The sequence below is a fragment of the Solea solea genome, chromosome 11, assembly GCF_958295425.1.
Source record: "Solea solea chromosome 11, fSolSol10.1, whole genome shotgun sequence".
Taxonomy (NCBI): Eukaryota; Metazoa; Chordata; class Actinopteri; order Pleuronectiformes; family Soleidae; genus Solea; species Solea solea.
In genome coordinates, this window is record NC_081144.1 from 7,839,142 (window position 1) to 7,858,926 (window position 19,785).

General features: G+C 40.7%; 2 protein-coding genes across 3 annotated transcripts; both read left to right on the forward strand.

Moving 5' to 3' along the window:
* Window positions 1–608: 608 nt before the first annotated feature.
* Window positions 609–10,867, forward strand: tfcp2 (transcription factor CP2). The gene is made up of 16 exons (XM_058642601.1): window positions 609–930; window positions 1,245–1,435; window positions 3,604–3,755; window positions 4,452–4,528; window positions 4,647–4,752; window positions 4,986–5,092; window positions 5,319–5,471; window positions 5,599–5,709; window positions 6,379–6,467; window positions 6,609–6,657; window positions 6,866–6,959; window positions 7,109–7,199; window positions 7,297–7,403; window positions 9,206–9,348; window positions 9,482–9,533; window positions 9,641–10,867. Exons 2-16 carry the CDS (start codon window positions 1,314–1,316, stop codon window positions 9,676–9,678), a joined length of 1,491 nt encoding a protein of 496 aa, XP_058498584.1. The 5' UTR covers window positions 609–930; window positions 1,245–1,313; the 3' UTR covers window positions 9,679–10,867.
* Window positions 10,868–11,639: 772 nt separating this feature from the next.
* csrnp2 (cysteine-serine-rich nuclear protein 2) lies at window positions 11,640–19,749 on the forward strand. 2 transcript variants are annotated; one of them, XM_058642596.1, is made up of 6 exons: window positions 11,640–11,807; window positions 12,280–12,503; window positions 14,455–14,627; window positions 14,744–15,006; window positions 15,856–16,152; window positions 16,751–19,749. In XM_058642596.1, the coding sequence occupies exons 3-6, from the start codon at window positions 14,468–14,470 to the stop codon at window positions 17,672–17,674; spliced, it is 1,644 nt and encodes a 547-aa protein (XP_058498579.1). In that variant the 5' UTR covers window positions 11,640–11,807; window positions 12,280–12,503; window positions 14,455–14,467; the 3' UTR covers window positions 17,675–19,749. The 2 variants fall into 2 exon arrangements, with proteins under 2 accessions (XP_058498579.1, XP_058498578.1); XM_058642595.1 differs by having other exon boundaries at window positions 11,640–12,503.
* Window positions 19,750–19,785: the final 36 nt, after the last annotated feature.

The following is a 19,785-nucleotide window of genomic DNA, read 5'->3' on the forward strand; positions in this document are numbered from 1 at the left end:
AAGATACAGTTAAGTTAGCAATGGTACATTTTACATTTTGAATAATAGCATACCAACATTGCAGTAGACACTTGGTATGTCAAACCATAAAAACATAATATTACAAAGATCTTTAATGTATGTTTTTACTTGAATGTTCAATACGAGAAGACAACCCAGAAAGAGATGGATAAAAGAAATAACATATAAGCTATTTGTTGTTTTTGTCCCTGCAAAGCACACAGAATATAAAGTCAAAGTAGGGAAAACTATAAAAGGGAAAACAAAAGTTGGATGCTTTTCTGTTTAATTTCCTGTCAAATAAAATAAATAAACCTCATCTTTCTAAATCACTCCCTGATGTTCTTGATTGTGTGATTTATAAATATTTGATAAATCAATGTAGTGGCAGTTTTATTATTTTCCCACATATTGACCAACACAGTGAATTTATCCTGTAAGGCCAAAAAGTCAAACCCTCTAAAATATTCCGTTATTTACCAAAGAAAAACTGGGAGAACATGCCCCTTTACCTGTTGTATTACCGGTCTTTAGCAGTGGGTGGCAGTAATGAGCCCCATTGTTCGTTGCCAGTATTACAAAAATGACTACACGAAGAAGAGAAACCGGAAATTACTGTTACCCGTTTTACTGAAGGTGCTAGATAAACAAACAAAAGCGGAACGCAATATCACATGTGTTCGTGAACCTGGTTTCACTTAGATGCTTTTCTGTGTGTGAATAACAACGATAATGTGTCCCGTGAGCCCCCCGTTATCATAGGGTAAGAGGAGTTAGCATCCCTCTGGCGAAGTGCGTTGGCACTGGCTCCGTCGTTAGAGCTAAGTGGTTAGCGCGACATGTTTATTTTAGTGCTGGGAAGAAGCAGCGCGACATGATGGCACGAAACTGTCGCCGAGTCAGCAAGTAGCTGCGCCTTTTCACTTGAAGGTAAGCGCTGTTAAATATTAAATACAAACGAATACAATGAGTGGTGTGTAACAAATATCGTAGCTTGCCACAAGTTGTTTGGATCTCGGCAGTGTTGCGGTTACATAAAACGTGTACTACTCAACTTACTGCTGACCTGAAGTGCTCCGCATTGTTCAGTATGACACACACACACACACACACATACTCACTCGCTCACACACACACACACGCACGCGCGAATGTTACGCGAATTGGGAAGTTTTGACTGTGTTTACAGATGGAGCCAAATTCCTAACCCTACATTTAACTTCTTATTTCTCTGTCCATAAAAGGTCGTGGTGACACGGGTGTAAAACTTGACTCAGATCTGCACTCCACAACATCTCCACGCAGCCATCACCATGGCGTGGGCTCTCAAGTTGCCTCTCACGGATGAAGTGATAGAGTCCGGACTGGCTCAGGACTTCGATGCCAGTCTGTCCGGCATCGGCCAGGAGCTCGGTGCCGGGGCATACAGCATGAGGTACAGTGTCGAACAGTGTGGTGAACGGCTCAATTTTAACTTAAAATTGGTTTATTTGGCAGGGACAGTGTACACGAATAAGCACCTCTGCAGATGCACCAGAGTTACTATTTTTCACCTGCAGTCCCATGGACAGAAAACAAAACAGCAAGATGAAATATCAGACATGATACCACATGCTGTGAAATCAAAACAATCTGCTCCAAGAGTAGAAGCAGAAGGGCAACCACTTGAAAAACGTTATGAATCATCCTACATGTTGAGACTGGCTCTGACCATAACCATTCCCTGAGCCATGAATACAAACTATTAACATCTGGCTGTGCAAGTTTCCACAATTAAATAAGGTTAGACTAAAAAAATGTACACAAGTCAATCTTTCAACTGAATATATAATATAATACTTTGAGGAGCCTTGATCGCCATCTTCTGTTCATCTTGTAATGTGTGTTTGTGTGTGTGGTTTCTCTTCAAACGTAATGTTTTTTGTCAGTTTTAGTTCTGTCCTGTATGTCTTTGCAAACAAAGCTGCTGTTATGCAAGACACATTTCAGGCATGTTCTGAGTTCTGACAAAGTATTATCGTATAGATGATATATGACAATGACAATGAAGATCGTATACACAAAGGACTGGTGTCACCTGCAATTAGCAGACACAATACAACAGCGATGCTCAAAAGTACCAACAGTTAGAAATACTCAAACATCTAACCTTATATTGAGACAAAAAGATGGCAGAGTAATGTTGGACAGGGCAAATGTATTGAAAATATTGATGAACCCGTTTTTCATATGTTTTTTGAACAGATTGTTTGAGTCCAGTTCTCTTATATTTCAAGCAAAATGTTGTTTTTTGCTGCAGAAAATATCTTGTCCAATTTATGACTATACCTCTAGTACCCAGTTAGATGCTGATTGACCTGTATCAAATGTTTATGTATAAATATCAGCAGTGTGTGCTCATCTTTAGTGCTCCCTGTTGACATTTATATACATAAAACTTTGATACAGGTGATACAACCAATATTATGTTAGTGTTATTTTAAATTGTCAGTTCAGTTCATTTTATTTTGACACACAGGCTCGTTAAAATGGGTAATAATAACGACAACAGAACTAAAAATAAACAGTCTGCAGTTATTCGAACACATACACATATGTGTTTCCAGTGTTTCCAAAAACAGATTGAGAATTTGATTAATTGTCTGAATCATTTAATTATGTTGAGTAATTGAGTTGACCACTGGTCACAAACACATGACGAGCTCGTGTCTTGGTAGCTTAAACCAGAAGATTAAGATCTGATCAACAAGGTAGATAAATATTTTTGTTTATCCATTTCCATTTAAATATGTATTTGTACATTGAAAAAAGAGGAAATGTTTATAACATTTAATAATCTAGATCTGACAGGCGTGACCAGTGCAATTCAAATCAACTATTAATTAGCTGTGTTTCTCTCCTGGAGGCATTTTGGCCTGATCAGAATGCATTATGTGCAGATAAATTCTCTTCACACTAGTACATCAATATACTTCATGTACAGAGCCTGTACTGATATTTACTGTACATGTGCCACATTATTCTTTACACTTAATGGAATCTTATGGGAGAAACTATCTATGTCACAATGCAGCTAAACCCTGAATTATTGAGTGTAAATGTCTGAAATGTCTAAAGTTTTAATCGAGCTATTTACAGTATGATGTATCGACACAGTCTTTTTGGAAAGACAATTATGTCAAATCTGTGTGGATTTTGTTGACAGGCAATTGTCTGTGCTAGAGATCAGTATCTACTTTGTGTCATTTGTCATTTTCTTGCTGGTTAAATTCACTCTCATCTATGTTGCTGCACACGCCGCACAGTGTGTGCAGGTCCCCAGAAATTCTCCCGTTGAGAGGAACAATGAGTTAGTCAGTGGATACTTTGGTATTTAGTGGTGTTGCCTAAATTTCCGCCTTTATGATTAATGAACCGGAAAGCTGATAAAGCCAAAAACCTGTCATTCTGCTTCCGTGTTAGCTGCAGGTGGTTGCGTGAGATTTTCCCTTATTTTAATCATACGTTTCAAAATAATTTGACAAATTAACAGAGATATTTATTGAAAATTGATGTGGTATAGCGGCTAATGTACAGCTTTGTTCTTTTGTCTCTGTTCCCCAGTGATGTACTTGCCCTCCCCATCTTCAAGCAGGAGGAGTCCAACCTTCCTCCAGACACTGAAGACAAGATCCTTCCCTTCCAGTATGTTCTGTGTGCAGCTACCTCGCCAGCCGTTAAACTGCATGACGAAACACTCACCTACCTCAACCAAGGTTAGCATTGGTGTCTTTTTCAGCTTTGTGTAAAGCGGAAAAGTAATTGGGCTTCTAACCTGGTTCAAATCCCGGGACATGTCAAGGGATGGCATGCACCTGAGCTAGGGCTTGTGTGTGTGTGTTCACTACTGGTGTGTAAAAAGGAAAAATGCAGATGTCCAATTCACTATCACTATTTCTTCTCTGTGTGCAAAAATAACTAATTCTAATTCTATTCACGTCTAAGAACACAAACTGTAACCCACAAAGTTAATTCAATTCCCATTTGTTATTATTATCTGTGTGGCTGTAAACCATCATAGAGGCAGAGAGACCCCATCACTGTTGAAAACTAGAATGTAAGGTTATGTTTTTGAAAAACAAGCACCAGTATAGTGACATATTGTTGTCTGACTGTTCAGTCTGTCATGTGTGTTTACAGTGAAAAAGGTGAAGGCCAATAAAACACATTAGTTTCTCCTCTATTACAGATATTGTGATGTGTTATGACTGGTAGTGAAGTAGTATTGTAGAGTTAGAGTAATGCTGTCATTACCACAGGCAAAGGAATTGTTAAAGAAAGAAATGATCTAGCGAGGGTGTAAAAAATGTCGCACTGTTGTGAGAAAGGTAACTAAAAAGTTTAGATATCCGCTGTGAGTGTTCTGTGGCTTGTGTTGTCCTGGTAAGCAACTGAGGTCTACTTTATTACAGGACAGTCCTATGAAATTAGAATGCTCGACAATCGGAAAATTGGGGAGCTTCCAGAAATCACTGGTAAAATGGTGAAGGTGAGATTCTGCCATTTCATGTCATTATACATCAAAGTAGCTGCATTTAGACGTGTGAAACCTGTAGTAACATCCTTGAATAGCCTTTTCACCAAAAAAAAAATCCTCTGCATTTCAGAGCATTATTCGTGTGGTGTTTCATGACCGAAGACTTCAGTATACGGAGCATCAGCAGCTGGAAGGCTGGCGCTGGAACAGGCCTGGTGATCGCATCCTTGACCTTGGTGAGCACTAAGCACAAAAAAAAGTCTGTTCTGCACATAGGTCCCCAACAGTTCTGGTTCTTTGTCAGTTAATTATCACGCAAGGCTGCACGACAATAACCTTTCCACACATGCATCCAAAATATCAGAGAAAAGAACCAGAACTGTGACAAAGTGGCAGTGGTGATATTTGGAATATTGTGTCCGTTCAGAACTATTTTGATAATGGCCTGTTTTGCGTTGATCCATTGCAGATATTCCCATGTCAATTGGGATAATCGACCCCCGGGCTAACCCTACTCAGCTTAACACTGTGGAGTTCCTTTGGGATCCATCAAAAAGAACCTCAGTTTTTATCCAGGTAGCATGAAGGACCACAATGTTTTCTTGACCTACTCTCACTAATCTCAGGAAATTTACAGCACTTTTGGATATTAGTGTTTAAGTTGATAACATTTAGTCCAAAAATGTAATTCTGCATGCTGTAATTCGTTCCATTTTTCATTTCACACACTCGGTATATTATATATATGTTATCACAAATATTCCACCTTTAGATTAAAATATAAGATTCTTTACTTCTTTAGGTTCACTGCATCAGCACAGAATTCACAATGCGCAAGCACGGCGGAGAAAAGGGAGTTCCATTCCGCATCCAGATCGACACTTTCAAGGAAAACGAGAGTGGAGAGTACACGGAGCATCTCCACTCTGCCTCCTGTCAGGTCAAAGTTTTTAAGGTGAGGGAACTGTGAGCGATGGAAAGAAAATGAATGGAAAAACAAACATGATACACTGAAATGCAAACACTTGTTTGTTTTTAATTTCTGCTAGTGATGTTCATGACCGTCACATGACCTGTTTCAGCCTAAAGGTGCAGACAGAAAACAGAAGACAGACAGGGAGAAGATGGAGAAGAGGGCGCCACAGGAAAAGGAGAAGTACCAGCCATCTTATGAAACAACCATCTTGACAGAGGTGAGCGTGATGTTATCTAATGTTATAAAAAACAAACATATTCTTATTTAAACTAGGACTATTAAAAAGGAAATAAAGCAGTTGGTTTACGGATGTTGGCCCCAATTCCATCTAGTTGCACTAATGATTTTTATTGTCGGTTAACCTTCAGCTCTTTTTTTAGATTATTTGTGTAGTCTCTGTAATGTATAACAAAAAAGGAAAACAAACGCTCGCTACAGTTTCCCAGAGTCCATAGTGATGTCTTTGAATTCTTTGTTTTGTCTGTTCATTAGCTGAAAAATGAAATAATGTTTATTAGTACAAAAACAGCAAGAAAGAAGCTGTAGAAAGTATTTAGCGAGAATAAAATACAATTATGAAACTGTTTTTCATAATAGTTGTTGCAGGTTAATTACATTACATTACATGCCATTTAGCAGACACTATTATCCAAAGCAACTTACAATGGAATTGAGTTCAATCAGCCATGATGTCTTTCGCACACAGGGTACCGGTCTTAACCACTGAGCCACTCCACCTCAAATTCAAACGCATGAATGTAACATTAGTAAATACACATGTGAACGGCACACCAAAGCATAAAGTGTGGATACACTGAATGTGAAATGGGAAGCTGAGACTTTTATGTGACGGCAGCATAAATGTACGACTGAATGTCTTTCGCAGTGTTCTCCCTGGCCTGAGGTCACATATGTGAGCAACTCCCCGTCTCCTGGCTTCAACAGCACACACAACAACTTCCCAGTTGCAGAGGGGTATGAGTATTTAAACAGTTTCTACCTTTACGTAAACAATTACTGCCTGTTGTACGACGTTTAAATTCTTCTGAGTGGAAATAAACAGTTAACACATTGGAATCAAGGATTCTAACGTGGTTACTTTTTCATTCACCACAGAAACGGATCACCAACCCACCAGCCGGAGCCTGTTGTTCCGGTTGCAGATGTAAGTCCACTGCATATTCATTTTCACAAATTCAAAGCCGATTCTTTGTAACACTTCCAAGTGGATTTATGAAATCCATCTGACCTGTGTCGTGGTGTGAATGAAAGTAGTAGATCATTTAAAATTCATCAGCTGCCAGCTTGACTTTGAAATTCTTTTCCTTTATTACACAGAAAAATCTAATTATTCACTTTAGCTTTTCTCTCAGAATTTGTTACCCACAGCAACACCACAGGACGCACAACAGTGGCTTCACAGAAACCGATTCTCACCCTTCTCTCGGCTCTTCACCAACTTCTCAGGTAAAATGGCTCCCAAATATAAAACTCTTGCAAATTATACACATATGTTCAAGCAGTGTCTCTTTCAGCTAGTAAAAAGACGCTTCCCTTACAAGGAGCTGGTGCGGCACATGTAAACCTGTGAAATTAACGTTGTTTCTCTGTCTCAGGGGCAGATTTGTTGAAGCTGACCAGAGAAGATGTCATTCAGATCTGTGGTCCAGCTGATGGCATAAGACTCTTCAATGCACTGAAGGGACGGTGGGTCCTCTTTTATAAAACCTTTAATTGAAATCAAGCATGTCTTTGTACTTTTATGGACATGTTGTTCATTTCTCTGTGTGTCTGCTCTTTACAGCGTGGTACGTCCAAGGCTGACCATCTACGTTTGCCAGGAGTCTCAGCAGTCACGGGAACAGCAACAGAAGCATGAAAACGGAGATGCTGCCACCAACACTTTCTTTAGTCAGTTCCTCTTTACACTTGACGTTCATGCTTGTTTTTTAGCAGAGTAGTTTTGTTTTTTGAATTACACTCCACTTATGGGGCGCTGGGAGCTGCAGGACAGGATGGTTTGCATTTCAGTTTGTTTGAACCTCTCTGTTCCACGCTGTAGTGCGTAGCCTTTAAATATAAACAAATGTCATGTAGGGTCAAGCCACTGTCAAATGAGTTCACACAGTTCTGATTACGCCTGTCGACTCCAAGCAGCTCTCTGTGTTTCTCAGTATAATGGTGTTAAGATCTTGTGTTGCCCAGCGACATTCCCACACTGCACACAGGAAGTGATTTGTTTTATGTCAAGACAGACTGAGGCTACATTGCATTTGTGAAGCAAGGCTGTTGCAAACAGGAGGGAGTATGACTATCTATCTACATATCTATCTATCATATATATATGTACATATATGTATATGTATATATATATATGTGTGTGTATATATGTATATGTATATATGTATATATATATATATATATATATATATATATGTATATGTATATGTACTGTATATATGTCATTCAGCAGTTTGATGGGATAAAAGTTTTTTTCCACCTCTTTAACTCTACTCCCCACTGCACAGCCACTGTATACACACAAGCGCTCCCTTAAGCCATCTTTCCGTCATGTACAGTTTAGTTTGGAATGTAAAGCCCTGAGTCAGGCTTGTGTTTCAACCGACAACAGTACCTTTACTTGGAAGGTGAGGTGTGTGCTAGAGCTGAAACAATTAATCGATGAATCGATTATTAATCGATTGATAAATTAATCAACAACTATTTTGATAATCAATTAATCGTTTGAAGCTTTTTTCATAATTAAACCAAGATTCCTGATTGTTTAAGCTTCTTAAATGTGAGTATTCTCTTCATTTCTTTGCTCTAGATAACAAAGAAATCATTTAAAAGTTCATTTCCAGGTTTGACGAACACTGCTCAACATTTTTTAAGGTTTTCTGACATTTTATGGACCAAACGATTAATCAAGAAAATAATCGACAGATTAATCGATTATAATCGTTGGTTGCAGCTCTAGTGTGTGCTGTGATCGTTGGCAGCGTCAGCAGGCTATGTAGTGTCGTACCGGAAGACAACGAATAGCTTGTTATCTTCCTGCTTGGTTTGTGACCCCACAAGACATCAAGCTTTGTATGAGAATAGACTGCAGGTGTTGAAAAACCGGTCAGAGGGGAGTAGCTGGTCTAGCGCCATCTGTAACCTGCTATTTTACTCTGGTGTACCCCAAGGGAAGGGTGCCAAAAAATAGAACAGTTGGGCCCAGTTATTTTGGTACTATTCTTAATGGAAGCACAAAAAATACGTACCCTACCAAACCGTTCCAATCGGTGGAAACACAGCTTTATTCAGGTCTGATAGTACTGCTTGGTTTTCATATAAAAGACACCCCATAAGAAAAATGGTACATAATGGTACACAACAAAAATCAAACCTCAATAACTCACCAAACGTTACACATTATAGTTTTGAGCTAAGCAGCTGCCTGCTGTAGCTTCATATTTACTTCACAGAAATGAGACTGTCGTCAGTAACTGTTAAGTTTTTGTTTATCTGAGGACAAAGCTGTCTTTGTTCTGCTGTGGTCACAGCTGCTAATCATGTCTACATCTCTTTCTCTCTGATTTGTGTTGTCCATTATTTGCAGGAGTAAACATTTTCTAAAGATGACAGTGCTGTACTCACTCATTAAGTAGAAGAATTTACTGAGAAAAGGATTTGTTTTTGATATCTGCATTTCTGTTTGGTTGCAGTATATCATGCCATCTACCTGGAGGAGCTTACAGCTGCTGAGCTCACAGAGAAGATCGCTCAGCTCTTCAACATCTCATCCAGACAGATCAACCAGATCTTTAAACAGGGTCCCACTGGCATCCATGTGATTGTCAGTGATGAGGTACAGAATTCTGCTTTTGTTCCGTAATCCTCAGCTCTCTTCCTCTTCTAAAGTTAGATTTTCAAATCACACTCGCAAATGGGACGAGATGTTATGCTTTCCCATATTAAATAAATCACTGTCTCTTCAACAGATGATTCAGAACTTCCAGGATGAAGTATGTTTTGTTCTGGACACAATGAAAGGTATGCCTGTTTGATTTCTATATTTTACCATATATTCTCTGTGAACTTTTTCAGTGCAGGTCTATTAATAAAACCTTCTCTTACTATTTTTATCTTTTCTTTTCCAGACGACACAAATGATGGCTACCACATCATCTTGAAATGAATACTGGGAAGGAGATTTGCGTAGCTTTTCTTTAGACCTGATCCAGTCAGCCCCTGTAGAATTCTGTACTCCTCACTGTTCTTGGAATATGTGGTGATGCAACCCCCCCCCAAAAAAGTCTTGAGGCTGCTAGGAGGAACATGTGACTGGAGCATCTCTCCTCACTCTACCTTATTGTCTTACTTTTGAGGGAGCGACTCTTTAATCTGCAGTGAAGTAACCTTCTCCTTCACGCCCTGCCATTTTCTCCCTTAAATGGTTGCGTTTCCTTTTGTCGCTTATGTCTCATGCAAAGGGTTAGTGGCGCGACAGCTGCTATCGCTGTCTATGTGTCTGTCGAGCATCTGGTGTGCCAAAGCTCCGTGTTTCAGAATTTGTCATCTCTCTTTTTTTTTTTTTAAAAAGTACACCAACCAAAAAAGAAAAGCCAAGAAAAAGAGAAACGGTTACAATGACAGAACCGGCAGCAGTCAGTGGCTGTCTGTCGTCATTCTAGACTGTCGTATGGGATCGACATAATGCCAGTACGCAGGAAACGTGTAGCTGACACGCTCGTATCAAAGAGGCATCTAAATCAGCAGTCGGGACAAAGAAGGAAACTGCTGGAATACAGCTATGCTTCTTCAATTCCTCTGAGACCTAACCTACGTGTGTCCTTTTGAAAAAAAAAACAAACAAACGTGGTATTCCAGATTCCCTGTCACTTTTAGGTCCTTTCGTAGTTAGCGGAGCATACATACTGGCACCTGTGATTGTTACTTTGAATCATGATTCACGATGAAACACTGTCTACGTTAATAATCACACCAGCAAACTGTCACTGGTCCATGTGCTTCATATCCCTATCCACTTATTTAGTCTATTTTTCGTCATTTTTAAGTAGATCATGGTTTTAAGACGCATGATGAATCACACATTATGTCAGCAGATTATTTTAATTCTCTGTTGTTGATTTTTTAAACTTGCTTACAATTCTTCATTTTTTTTATTTTTTATTTTTTGGGGAAATTTTTTTGCCACGTCCAAATACCAATATGTGTATGTACTGGTTGTTGTGCACACCAGAGCTGCATGTGAGTCGATAAAGTTAGTTTATGTTCATTTGATTGTACTGCTTACATTAAACTGATAGCTTGGTCTTCTAGATGTCTATCGTAGCCCCATCTCATAAACATTATTAAAACACTTACCCATGTACTAACTGTCATCTTTCTCTCCAGACAGTCTTTGCAAAGATAAAAAGAATATTTTTAACTATAGCCTCCATTATTAAAATGACCTCGTATCATTTCCCCCCCATTTTATACACACAAAAAATTGAATTACGTAGTTTATTCTTAAAAAAAGAAAGCTCATATGTCTCTCAAATATCCAAACATGCCACAAACCCTGTGATTCCCACTCCGTACCGTACCCCAAGGGAAGGGTGTTGAAAGATGGAACAGTTTGGGGACGGTTATTTTGGTACTATTCCTAATGGAAACACAAAAAAACTAACATACTCTACAGTACCGAACCGTACCATAATATTCAACTTTATTTTCATGGGTACTAGAAATTCTCATCCTGTGAACCTCCAGCAGTACAAGAAATGATATATAAAAACGTGAATATTGAATATAATAGTATATTTGAATGTAAAAGGAGCTAGTGCAGGTAGATAAATCAGATTCACTTTATACATAATTCAAGGCTTTTTCCTTTGTTGGACAAATGAAGCCGACTACCAACATGGATGCTCCTAGATTTGTTGCCATGGGAACAAGGTTTTAATAAAACCTTAGTAATCATGTCATGTACAGAGAATTAGCTTTAGCTGCAAGGTTTGTAGTAATAATAACAGTATAATACCATCCGTGTCGTGGTACTGTGTAAATTCTCACATCTGTTTCTCCTCAATATGAACAAAGAAGCCCCCCCCCCCCCGCCCCACCCCCTCAAAAAAGCACTATATTTCCCAGCATGCTCCGGTGCAGGACATGCCTGTGATGTCACAATAAGTATATATACGGCTACAGGGAAGAATTTCTGCCTCCATTGTTACACTGTAACAAGCGGGGCCGGGGCGAAGCCGGGGGAGAAGAAAGGCGTCTTCTCTCCACAGCGTTAGCAACATTTTAACCAAGCCGGTAAATTTTCGCTTCACACATTTGAGAAGACGACATAAAGTGTTATTTATCCCAGCCGAGCGAAGGGAAGCCGCCCCGGTGAGAGAGGGAGAGACACTGAGACACAGGGAGAGAGAGGGAGAGAGAGAGGGAGGAAAAAAAACGGATAAACGGACACAGATGTCAGCGGATTTCTTCAAGTCTTACACCAGAAAGATAAGATTATTTACATTCATTATTATTTTTTTCCCACTAAGAATGTCGAGGAGTACACCGCAGCTTCTCTTATGACACCCCTTCTTTCTTTTCTTTCTTTCTCTCTCCGCCGGCTGCCCTTTAAATAGACAAGACATGCTACATTTAAATCAAACCGACAGCTTTTATAGACAGCTCCTTCTCCCTGTCTGCTGTGTTCACTGTGCAGAACAATGAGCATGGAGCCTGAAGTAGCCTGATACACTCAGATGTGCTGTGTGTGTGTGTGTCACACAAGTGTTGCAGGTTGACAATCACTGAGGGTTAGCAGCAGCTCTGCTCCACGGCTGCAGTTTGGGTCTGGACACTCGCTGTGGGGGGTTTTGCACAAAGAAAGGAAAAAGAAAAGAAAAGCATAAAAAAACATCTGACTGGACATCTGAGAGGTTGATGTGCAGCTCACATTGGACAGAGAAGTGACCTGCGAGGAGGTTGGAATAAGGGTCCCTGTTTCTGCCTCAGGTAAGAAGAGGTTTTCACTGGTTTGCCATTGTGTGTGTGTGTGTGTGTGTTGGAGTAAGGAGCTGGTATACTGGAGAGAGAGAGGGGGGGGGGGGGCTTTGCCTGTCAGACTGATAACCAACCTCCCCCCACACAGTCTGGTCAGTTTGCTGCAGACACACACACACCTCATTGAGACATTACCTCTCCCTGAGGGTAAATAAACCACAAAGTCACAGTTTTCTTTAAACACACTGTATTCTGTCACAGTTCAACAAGAAGAAAGGTCTGTAAATGAACTGGAGGGTGACTGGGTTTTTTTTTTCCTCTCCCCCCTTATCAAAATGCAGCCTCTGCTCTATTTGCTCTATTTATACAACTGCATGAGTCCCAGTTGAAAAAATGGTTCACATCAGTGCTTTTAACTGCACCAGTGTGTGTCTGCACTGATCCTGCAAGTCCTGCACTTTTGTTTGTCATGGCCTCCTCGCTCACAACATATTATAGCAACCTTATGAACCTTAAAAGTGCACCCTTTTTTTCTCTCCTGCATCACGATCTGAGCAACAAGACGTGGCACAACTAGGCTGCATGATGTCAGAAAATGATTTGATATGCTATTATGTTGAGTATTGTGATAATGATATGACTAAATGGTTTTGGTTCACTGCTCACTCAGATGGTGAGTTGTCTTTACAGACTGTGAAGAAAGATGATGTGCCATTCCAACATGCTTTTATTGAAAATAATTGAAGTAATTGTCCCTTACTACCTGAATTGTGGAAGTAAGATTCAATCCAGCTGCACTGCCTTTCATTGCAGTTGTCTCATCAATTATCTTCTTCTTATTCTTTAAAAAAAAATAATAATAATAAAAAAAAATATACATATATATACATTATACTAATGTGTATATATACATATATATATATATATTGCATATGTTAATATTGCAGTGGTGATACATTTGCAGTCCTGCCTGGGCTGGAAGTTTTTCTTTGACATCAGTGACATCACCACAGCTGCAGTAGTTGTTGGATTATTCACTGTCCTCAGAGCAGCTCCAGGTTTTGTCTCTGTATGGCATCATGTCTCACAATATAGCCTATAAGGACACACTGCACTGCTCTGTATTGTGTGTGTAAATAAGGATTTTCTGTTTGTAGACTTAAAAAAACCAAACAGAATTAATAGTGTTTCATTTGTAGCTGTGTCATTTCTTTTAATGATAATTTGATGTTGTTGTTGTCAGGAGCATGTGACATTTTAAACCAACGCTCAGTTAATAATCGTTTGTATACAGATGAAGAACTGCATGATAAACTAGTAATTACATTTAAAAGCAGCTTAGTCATACTGCAGGAAGTGCTAATATGATATGCACAAGGTGCAGTTTTGGACATGGACACACTGTCACTTAGAGCAAGTATCATGGATTTTCATACGTTCACATCTTGTTAATATAGAACTTAATGCACTGCAGTGTGAACTTATATCATCACATATACATTTGACAGTGTCAGTTCACCTTGTGTGACCTCTCTGGCTAATTTAATGTAAATGTGATCAGCTGCAGCTTTCACATTCACTCACATTCACCTCCTCTCTATGGCAGAACCTAAGAGAAAATTAATAAATGAGTGTGGAGCTATGGGGATGATTTGCTCTCTCATAGCTGTGTGTATGAACCGTGCTTGCCTAGTTGCCATGGTGACGTTTTAGACTTGATTTTAAAGAAGGATTTCATGTGAGGAAGGATGGAGGATGTGTGTGTGTGTCAATGGTAAATGATGGAAATGGAGCACAGATGAAAGAAGTCTGGACCAAACTGTTGTGATGTTGAGGAAGGAGTTTAACCAAGAGCATGTCGATATAAACGATCCACTTCTCTGATTGACGAAAAAAGAACACAGAGTATCCACTCTGCCACTCATTTCCTCTCTCATGCACGCCTTTTACTCTCTTCCCTCAGACACCAAGTTTCCATGGAGGCAGGTTCGTCCCTCAGCCTCAAACGACGATATGAAGAGGTGGACAACAACTCTCCATTCTCTACACCTAAGGACTCTGACGATGACATATCCAGCAGCGACAGCGCTGACAGCTGCGACAGCCTCAACCCCCCTTCCAGCACTGCATTTACCCGTGAGCAACAACAACTGCAGTCACATTATATACCCAGTGTCAATTAGAGAAAGTACTACACTCATTACTCACGCACCACTTTGCATTTCAAATGTCTTCCTCTTCTCCCGTTGCAGCCACCTCCATCCTCAGACGGCACAAGCCGTCACCAGGGGGGAAACGGGTTCGCTTTGATGTGGTGACAGTTTATTACTTCCCCCGGCGGCAGGGCTTCACGAGCGTGCCCAGCCAAGGGGGCAGCTCACTGGGCATGGCACGTCACCACTCCTCCATCAGGCACTACACGCTGGGCGAGTTTGCACGTGAGCAGGAGAGCAGCCACAGGCACACGCTGCGTCAACATCTGCGCCAGGAGAAACTCAACGCGCGCAAGATGAAGGTACATTCAGAGTGTGTTTTGAATTCTCCGAAATACTTTTCTGAATATTTATACACAGTGGTCCTGATAGGTTTTTTGTTTTTTTTTAACTTAATTTAAGGATCCGAGCACTTCCAGCACCATAGTCATTTGAATATAGTATAGCTCATTAAGACAAATTAAATAGTGAATCAGTCCCCTTGTCTCCACGGGTAGTCCATAGTGCAGTTTATTTGTATAGCACCTTCATAGATATAAAATTGCAAAGTGTTTAGCTTTTAAATATACACAAATGTCTGTTACATTAAGCCTATTAGCTCTACACAATTTTATCTGAATTTTTCAGTGTATTGATGTTAAGATGTTGTGCTGCCCTGTGACATTCTCATGCTGCGAACAGGAAGTGATTCATATTATGTTATGTCAAGACAGCTAGTACAGGAAGAAGTATGGACTGAAAACACAAAGATGTGGCCACAAAAACAAATTTCAGAATTGCTCAAAAAAACGTGTCAAACTGGAAAAACCCTTCTTGTCCCTGCCCGCTCCTGTGCAAACACTCCCTTAGTCAGGTCTGTTAGTTTTGCATGACAGAGCCTGTTTTTGGATGAAGGATGCAGCATATAAATAATGTTGCATCATTTCTGTTAACAAAGCGAGGTTAAATTACACTGAAAACAACAAAAATCCCCAAAAGGTACGAACTGCACCTTAAAACTAAGTACACAAATAAAAAAAAACATCTTTACATAAAATAATGTACAAGGATTAAAAGCAGGTGTGGAATAAAAGTAAGTAAAATTGTAATAATACTGAAATATTATCTGTGAACCAGATGATCCAAATGACTCTCATAACTCTCGACTACAGCTGACAAGGAACGGCACAGTGGAGTGCGCTCAGGCTGACCTGCTGACTCTGGAGGACGTGTCAGACGAGGACCTGGACGTGGACGGCGTGGAGGTGGACGACTGCTTCTTCTTGCAGCCGCTGCCCACAAAGCGGCGCCGAGCCCTGCTCCGGGCCTCCGGCATCGCTCGCATTGATGCGCGGGAGAAAGCCGAGCTCAGAGCCATCCGCCTCTCACGGGAGGAGTGTGGTTGTGACTGCCGTCTGTATTGTGACCCCCGACACTGTGGCTGCAGCCAGGCGGGAATTAAATGCCAGGTGATGGTTTAGCAGAGTGAATGTGCAAAAAGGAGCGAGACAGTGAGATTCTGAGATTTATTCTTTTCATGGTAGGGAAAGCGCACAGCATAAAAAAAAAGATTAATGAATGAATACGATTAAGCTGTTTCGGTGGCATGTGCAAAATGTCTAATAACGTTTTCATTTAAAACAACAACATTTACACATTAAAAGCAGATTTAAATAGATGGGATAACATTTCTGAGGCAAATACTGTATAAAACAAATGGCAGAACTGTAAATGACAATTTCACTGAGTGACCAGGCCAACATTGTGCATCCATGACATTAAAAACTGTGTAGATGGAGAGAAAAAACCAGAATGAGTGGTCAGGCCGTGTTTGTTTGTTTTTACTCATCAAGAGAAAGGACACCTCTGTCTGAACCTGTTAAATTACACAGTTACCAGATAATTGTCTTGTTTTTGTGCTGTTTCATCTGTGTGTGATCTCTAAGTTTAGTGTCAGTAACTTATGAAGATGGGTTTGTTGATTTTACTGTTCAAGTAGAGGAAGTACTCCACCTCTCCCTGATCAAATACAGTGTAAGTGAAATTGTTATTGGCTTTCTTTCCCAGGTGGATCGCATGTCTTTCCCGTGTGGCTGCTCTCGTGACGGCTGTGGCAACATGGCAGGTCGTATCGAGTTCAACCCACTCCGTGTGAGAACTCACTACTTGCACACCATCATGAAACTGGACCTGGAGAAGAGGAGGATGCTCATCCAGGGACCCGGGGACCCGTATGCTGAATCTGACCCAATATGCTCCCCCACTTCCACTTGCCCTACTTCCCCAGACCTGTCCTCCATTGCTGGCCTGGACTCTGAGCTGGAGGAGGTGCAGGCGGTCGTGGAGGTTCAGGATCTGCTGGCAGAGGAGGACATATTGGAGCGAGAGAACGAGACAGCCGTGCTGCACCTGCAGAGCGCAGAGGAGCAGGAGAGGAGGGAGTGGGAGGAGGCTAATGGGGAAGCAGTGCAGCAGGAGCTAGACACCGGAGGTCTTGCAGAGCAGCCTCTCTGCCTTCTGCCTGCTGCTTTGGGAGAGGAGCTCTCTGAACAGGCAGAGGTTCCAGGGGTAGAGCAGGTCCTTCTGCAGGGGCCGTTCCCCACCGGAGCTACGGTGTTGTGCATCACTGACAACCAGGAGGAGAGCCCATCTGACCTCCTCAGTAACACAACGTCTCTGCTCTACTATCAACTCAGTCCAATAGAGCCTGCAGCCTTTGAGGCCCTGCCTAGAGCGGAGGAGGAGATGAGAGAGAAACGCGCAGGAGGAGGAGGAGGAGGCGAGTGTGTGGAGGGGAAACAAGTAGAAGAGTCACAGGGTGACACGCCTGAAAATATCCCCAGTAGGCAGAGTTTGGGCAAGTCTCTGAGCTCAGAGGGTTGTGTGGCAGCAGTGGTGGAGAAGGCGCCGCATCATCAGCACAGTCTCCCTGAAGATCAATGCCAACGCGAGTCCGCGGCTGCAGTGGATCGACTTCCTCCTGAAGTTTAATCCCAGCTTCTCTGCAGATATTTTGCACAATAGCTTCATCAAAGATGAAAAAATTACACATTTCACACTTGTTACTGCTATCATGACAAATGATTACAGGTTGTGGAGGATACATGATGAGGGTGTGTGTGTGGGGGGGGGAAGAGATACTGAAAGCACATACAGATCACTCCCCGGAAGTGATAGGCAACATTGTACGTAATTCTGTTGGGGGTGATAAACGCGGCCTTAATGGAAAAAAAACATAAAAACACTTGTGTGTGGGAGTCATTGGTCGATGAGACGTACAGCCGGTAGTGCTTTGTGTTCATTTTCACAGCAGACGCAGTGTGTGAATGCTGACATAAGCCTTTTTGTTTGGTGGTATATAAAGCTATCAACACTAACACAAATTGCTGGCGTACTCTCAGATACTTTTCCGGCTTAGGTTCCATTGCAGTCTTTGTGCTGTAGTCAAGCCAAATGAAGGCCTCTGATAGTGTCCTCCGCTGAAAAATAGACCTAATAGTCCTGGAAATACTTGTTTATTTGTGTACTGTATATGCATTTGCGATGTGAACGACAGAGCCGAGATCGCTGCTTTTTTTTCGTTCTTTTTTGAAACATGTATGTACTGTATGCACATAGTGAACTGAAGACAGTGAGTTGCTCTGCTGCATCGAGACATGAAGGTAAAGCAGCACAGAGCGGCAGACTGACGCTGGCTGCTCGTGCAAATGCAGTTGATTGGTCAAAAAATCAAAACAGTGAAAAAAAGAAAAAAAAAGAAACCTAGTTTACCTGTAGTTGCAATGCCTATGATATTATTTCTTTGAGAAATGTGTGTTTTGTGAATTAGGTAATGTTTTTTTTTTGTTTAAAGAGAGAGAAAGGAAGTTATTTCCTTCACAAAGCTATACTGTAATGTCATGTTGCTTGTTGTCATGTCATGAGGAAATGCCAGAATAGATTTTCCACTTGTTAAAGTCATAAATGATCTCGTTAACTCTTTAGATATCATAATAATATGAAGAAAATCAGCATTTAAAGATTCAAAGAAAACAACAGCCTGTGCTCATGAAGGTAGTCATATGAGATCAAATTATGTGATGTTACTAATTTATCCAAAGGGTTGACAACAACCTGAGTTTGTATATTTTATGTTCAATCGGTATGTGTATGTGTGTGTGCCTACTTCACATTTGTATGCCTATATGAGCGATGAAGGTGTGTTTGTGTCTGAGTGTGAGCTCAGATGTATGTTAAATCCTGAAAGATTACATATTTACATTTCATTGTATTTCTCTCTGCCATCATGGAAACAAAAAAAAGAAAAGGTTTTAAAGGAGCTGTTTTCTCACTGACTGATACTGAGGAGCAAAGTGAAGAAGAGCCTCTTGTAGGAAACGCAATATAGCTACTGCACTGCAAATCCTTAATGTGGCAGTTATGGGATGAGGTGTGCTGTCTTTGCGTGTGTAAATGCAATCGTGTAAATGTCCTTTTTAAGGTTGAGTCTGAGTGATACATGTGTGTGTGTGTGTGTGTGGACTCTTCTTACACACAACACACTCCTTTGTTTTGTTGCTTTTGCCGAACACAGGATGTGCTGCCGTGTATGAGATGTCTTTTAAATTCAGTGGTCTTAATATAAACCTGCTTAAGAGTTGCACCAAAGCAGTGGTTTCATGCCTAATTAAAAGATGCTCTCATCCATCAGAGTTTAACAAAGCAAGTCTCCAGGCTGTGGGTCTGTTGTGGCTCTTTTGTCCTCGCGTGACTTTTGCTTTGCAATAGTACCATTTTGAAGTGATGATGATGATTACAAGCTGCCTATTGTTGCGCTTTTTGTCCTCGGTGTTCCACTAATAGACTTGGGTCTGGAACCACTGCATCAAATTAACTCTAGTACACCATGTGATTGTGTGTCTGTCCGTGTGAGTGAGGTGAATCAGTGTGACTGCTGACGAGACTGAGATGTTTTGACTTAATCTAAACGGCTGTGAGAATCACTCTCATGCTAACTGTTGCCTAAAGTGGACACAAAGGTTTTTTTTTATACAAAATAAAATAAAACACTAATTTCAAAAGGATAATGTTTGTCGGTTTGTGTTTTTGAATTTACTTTGTTG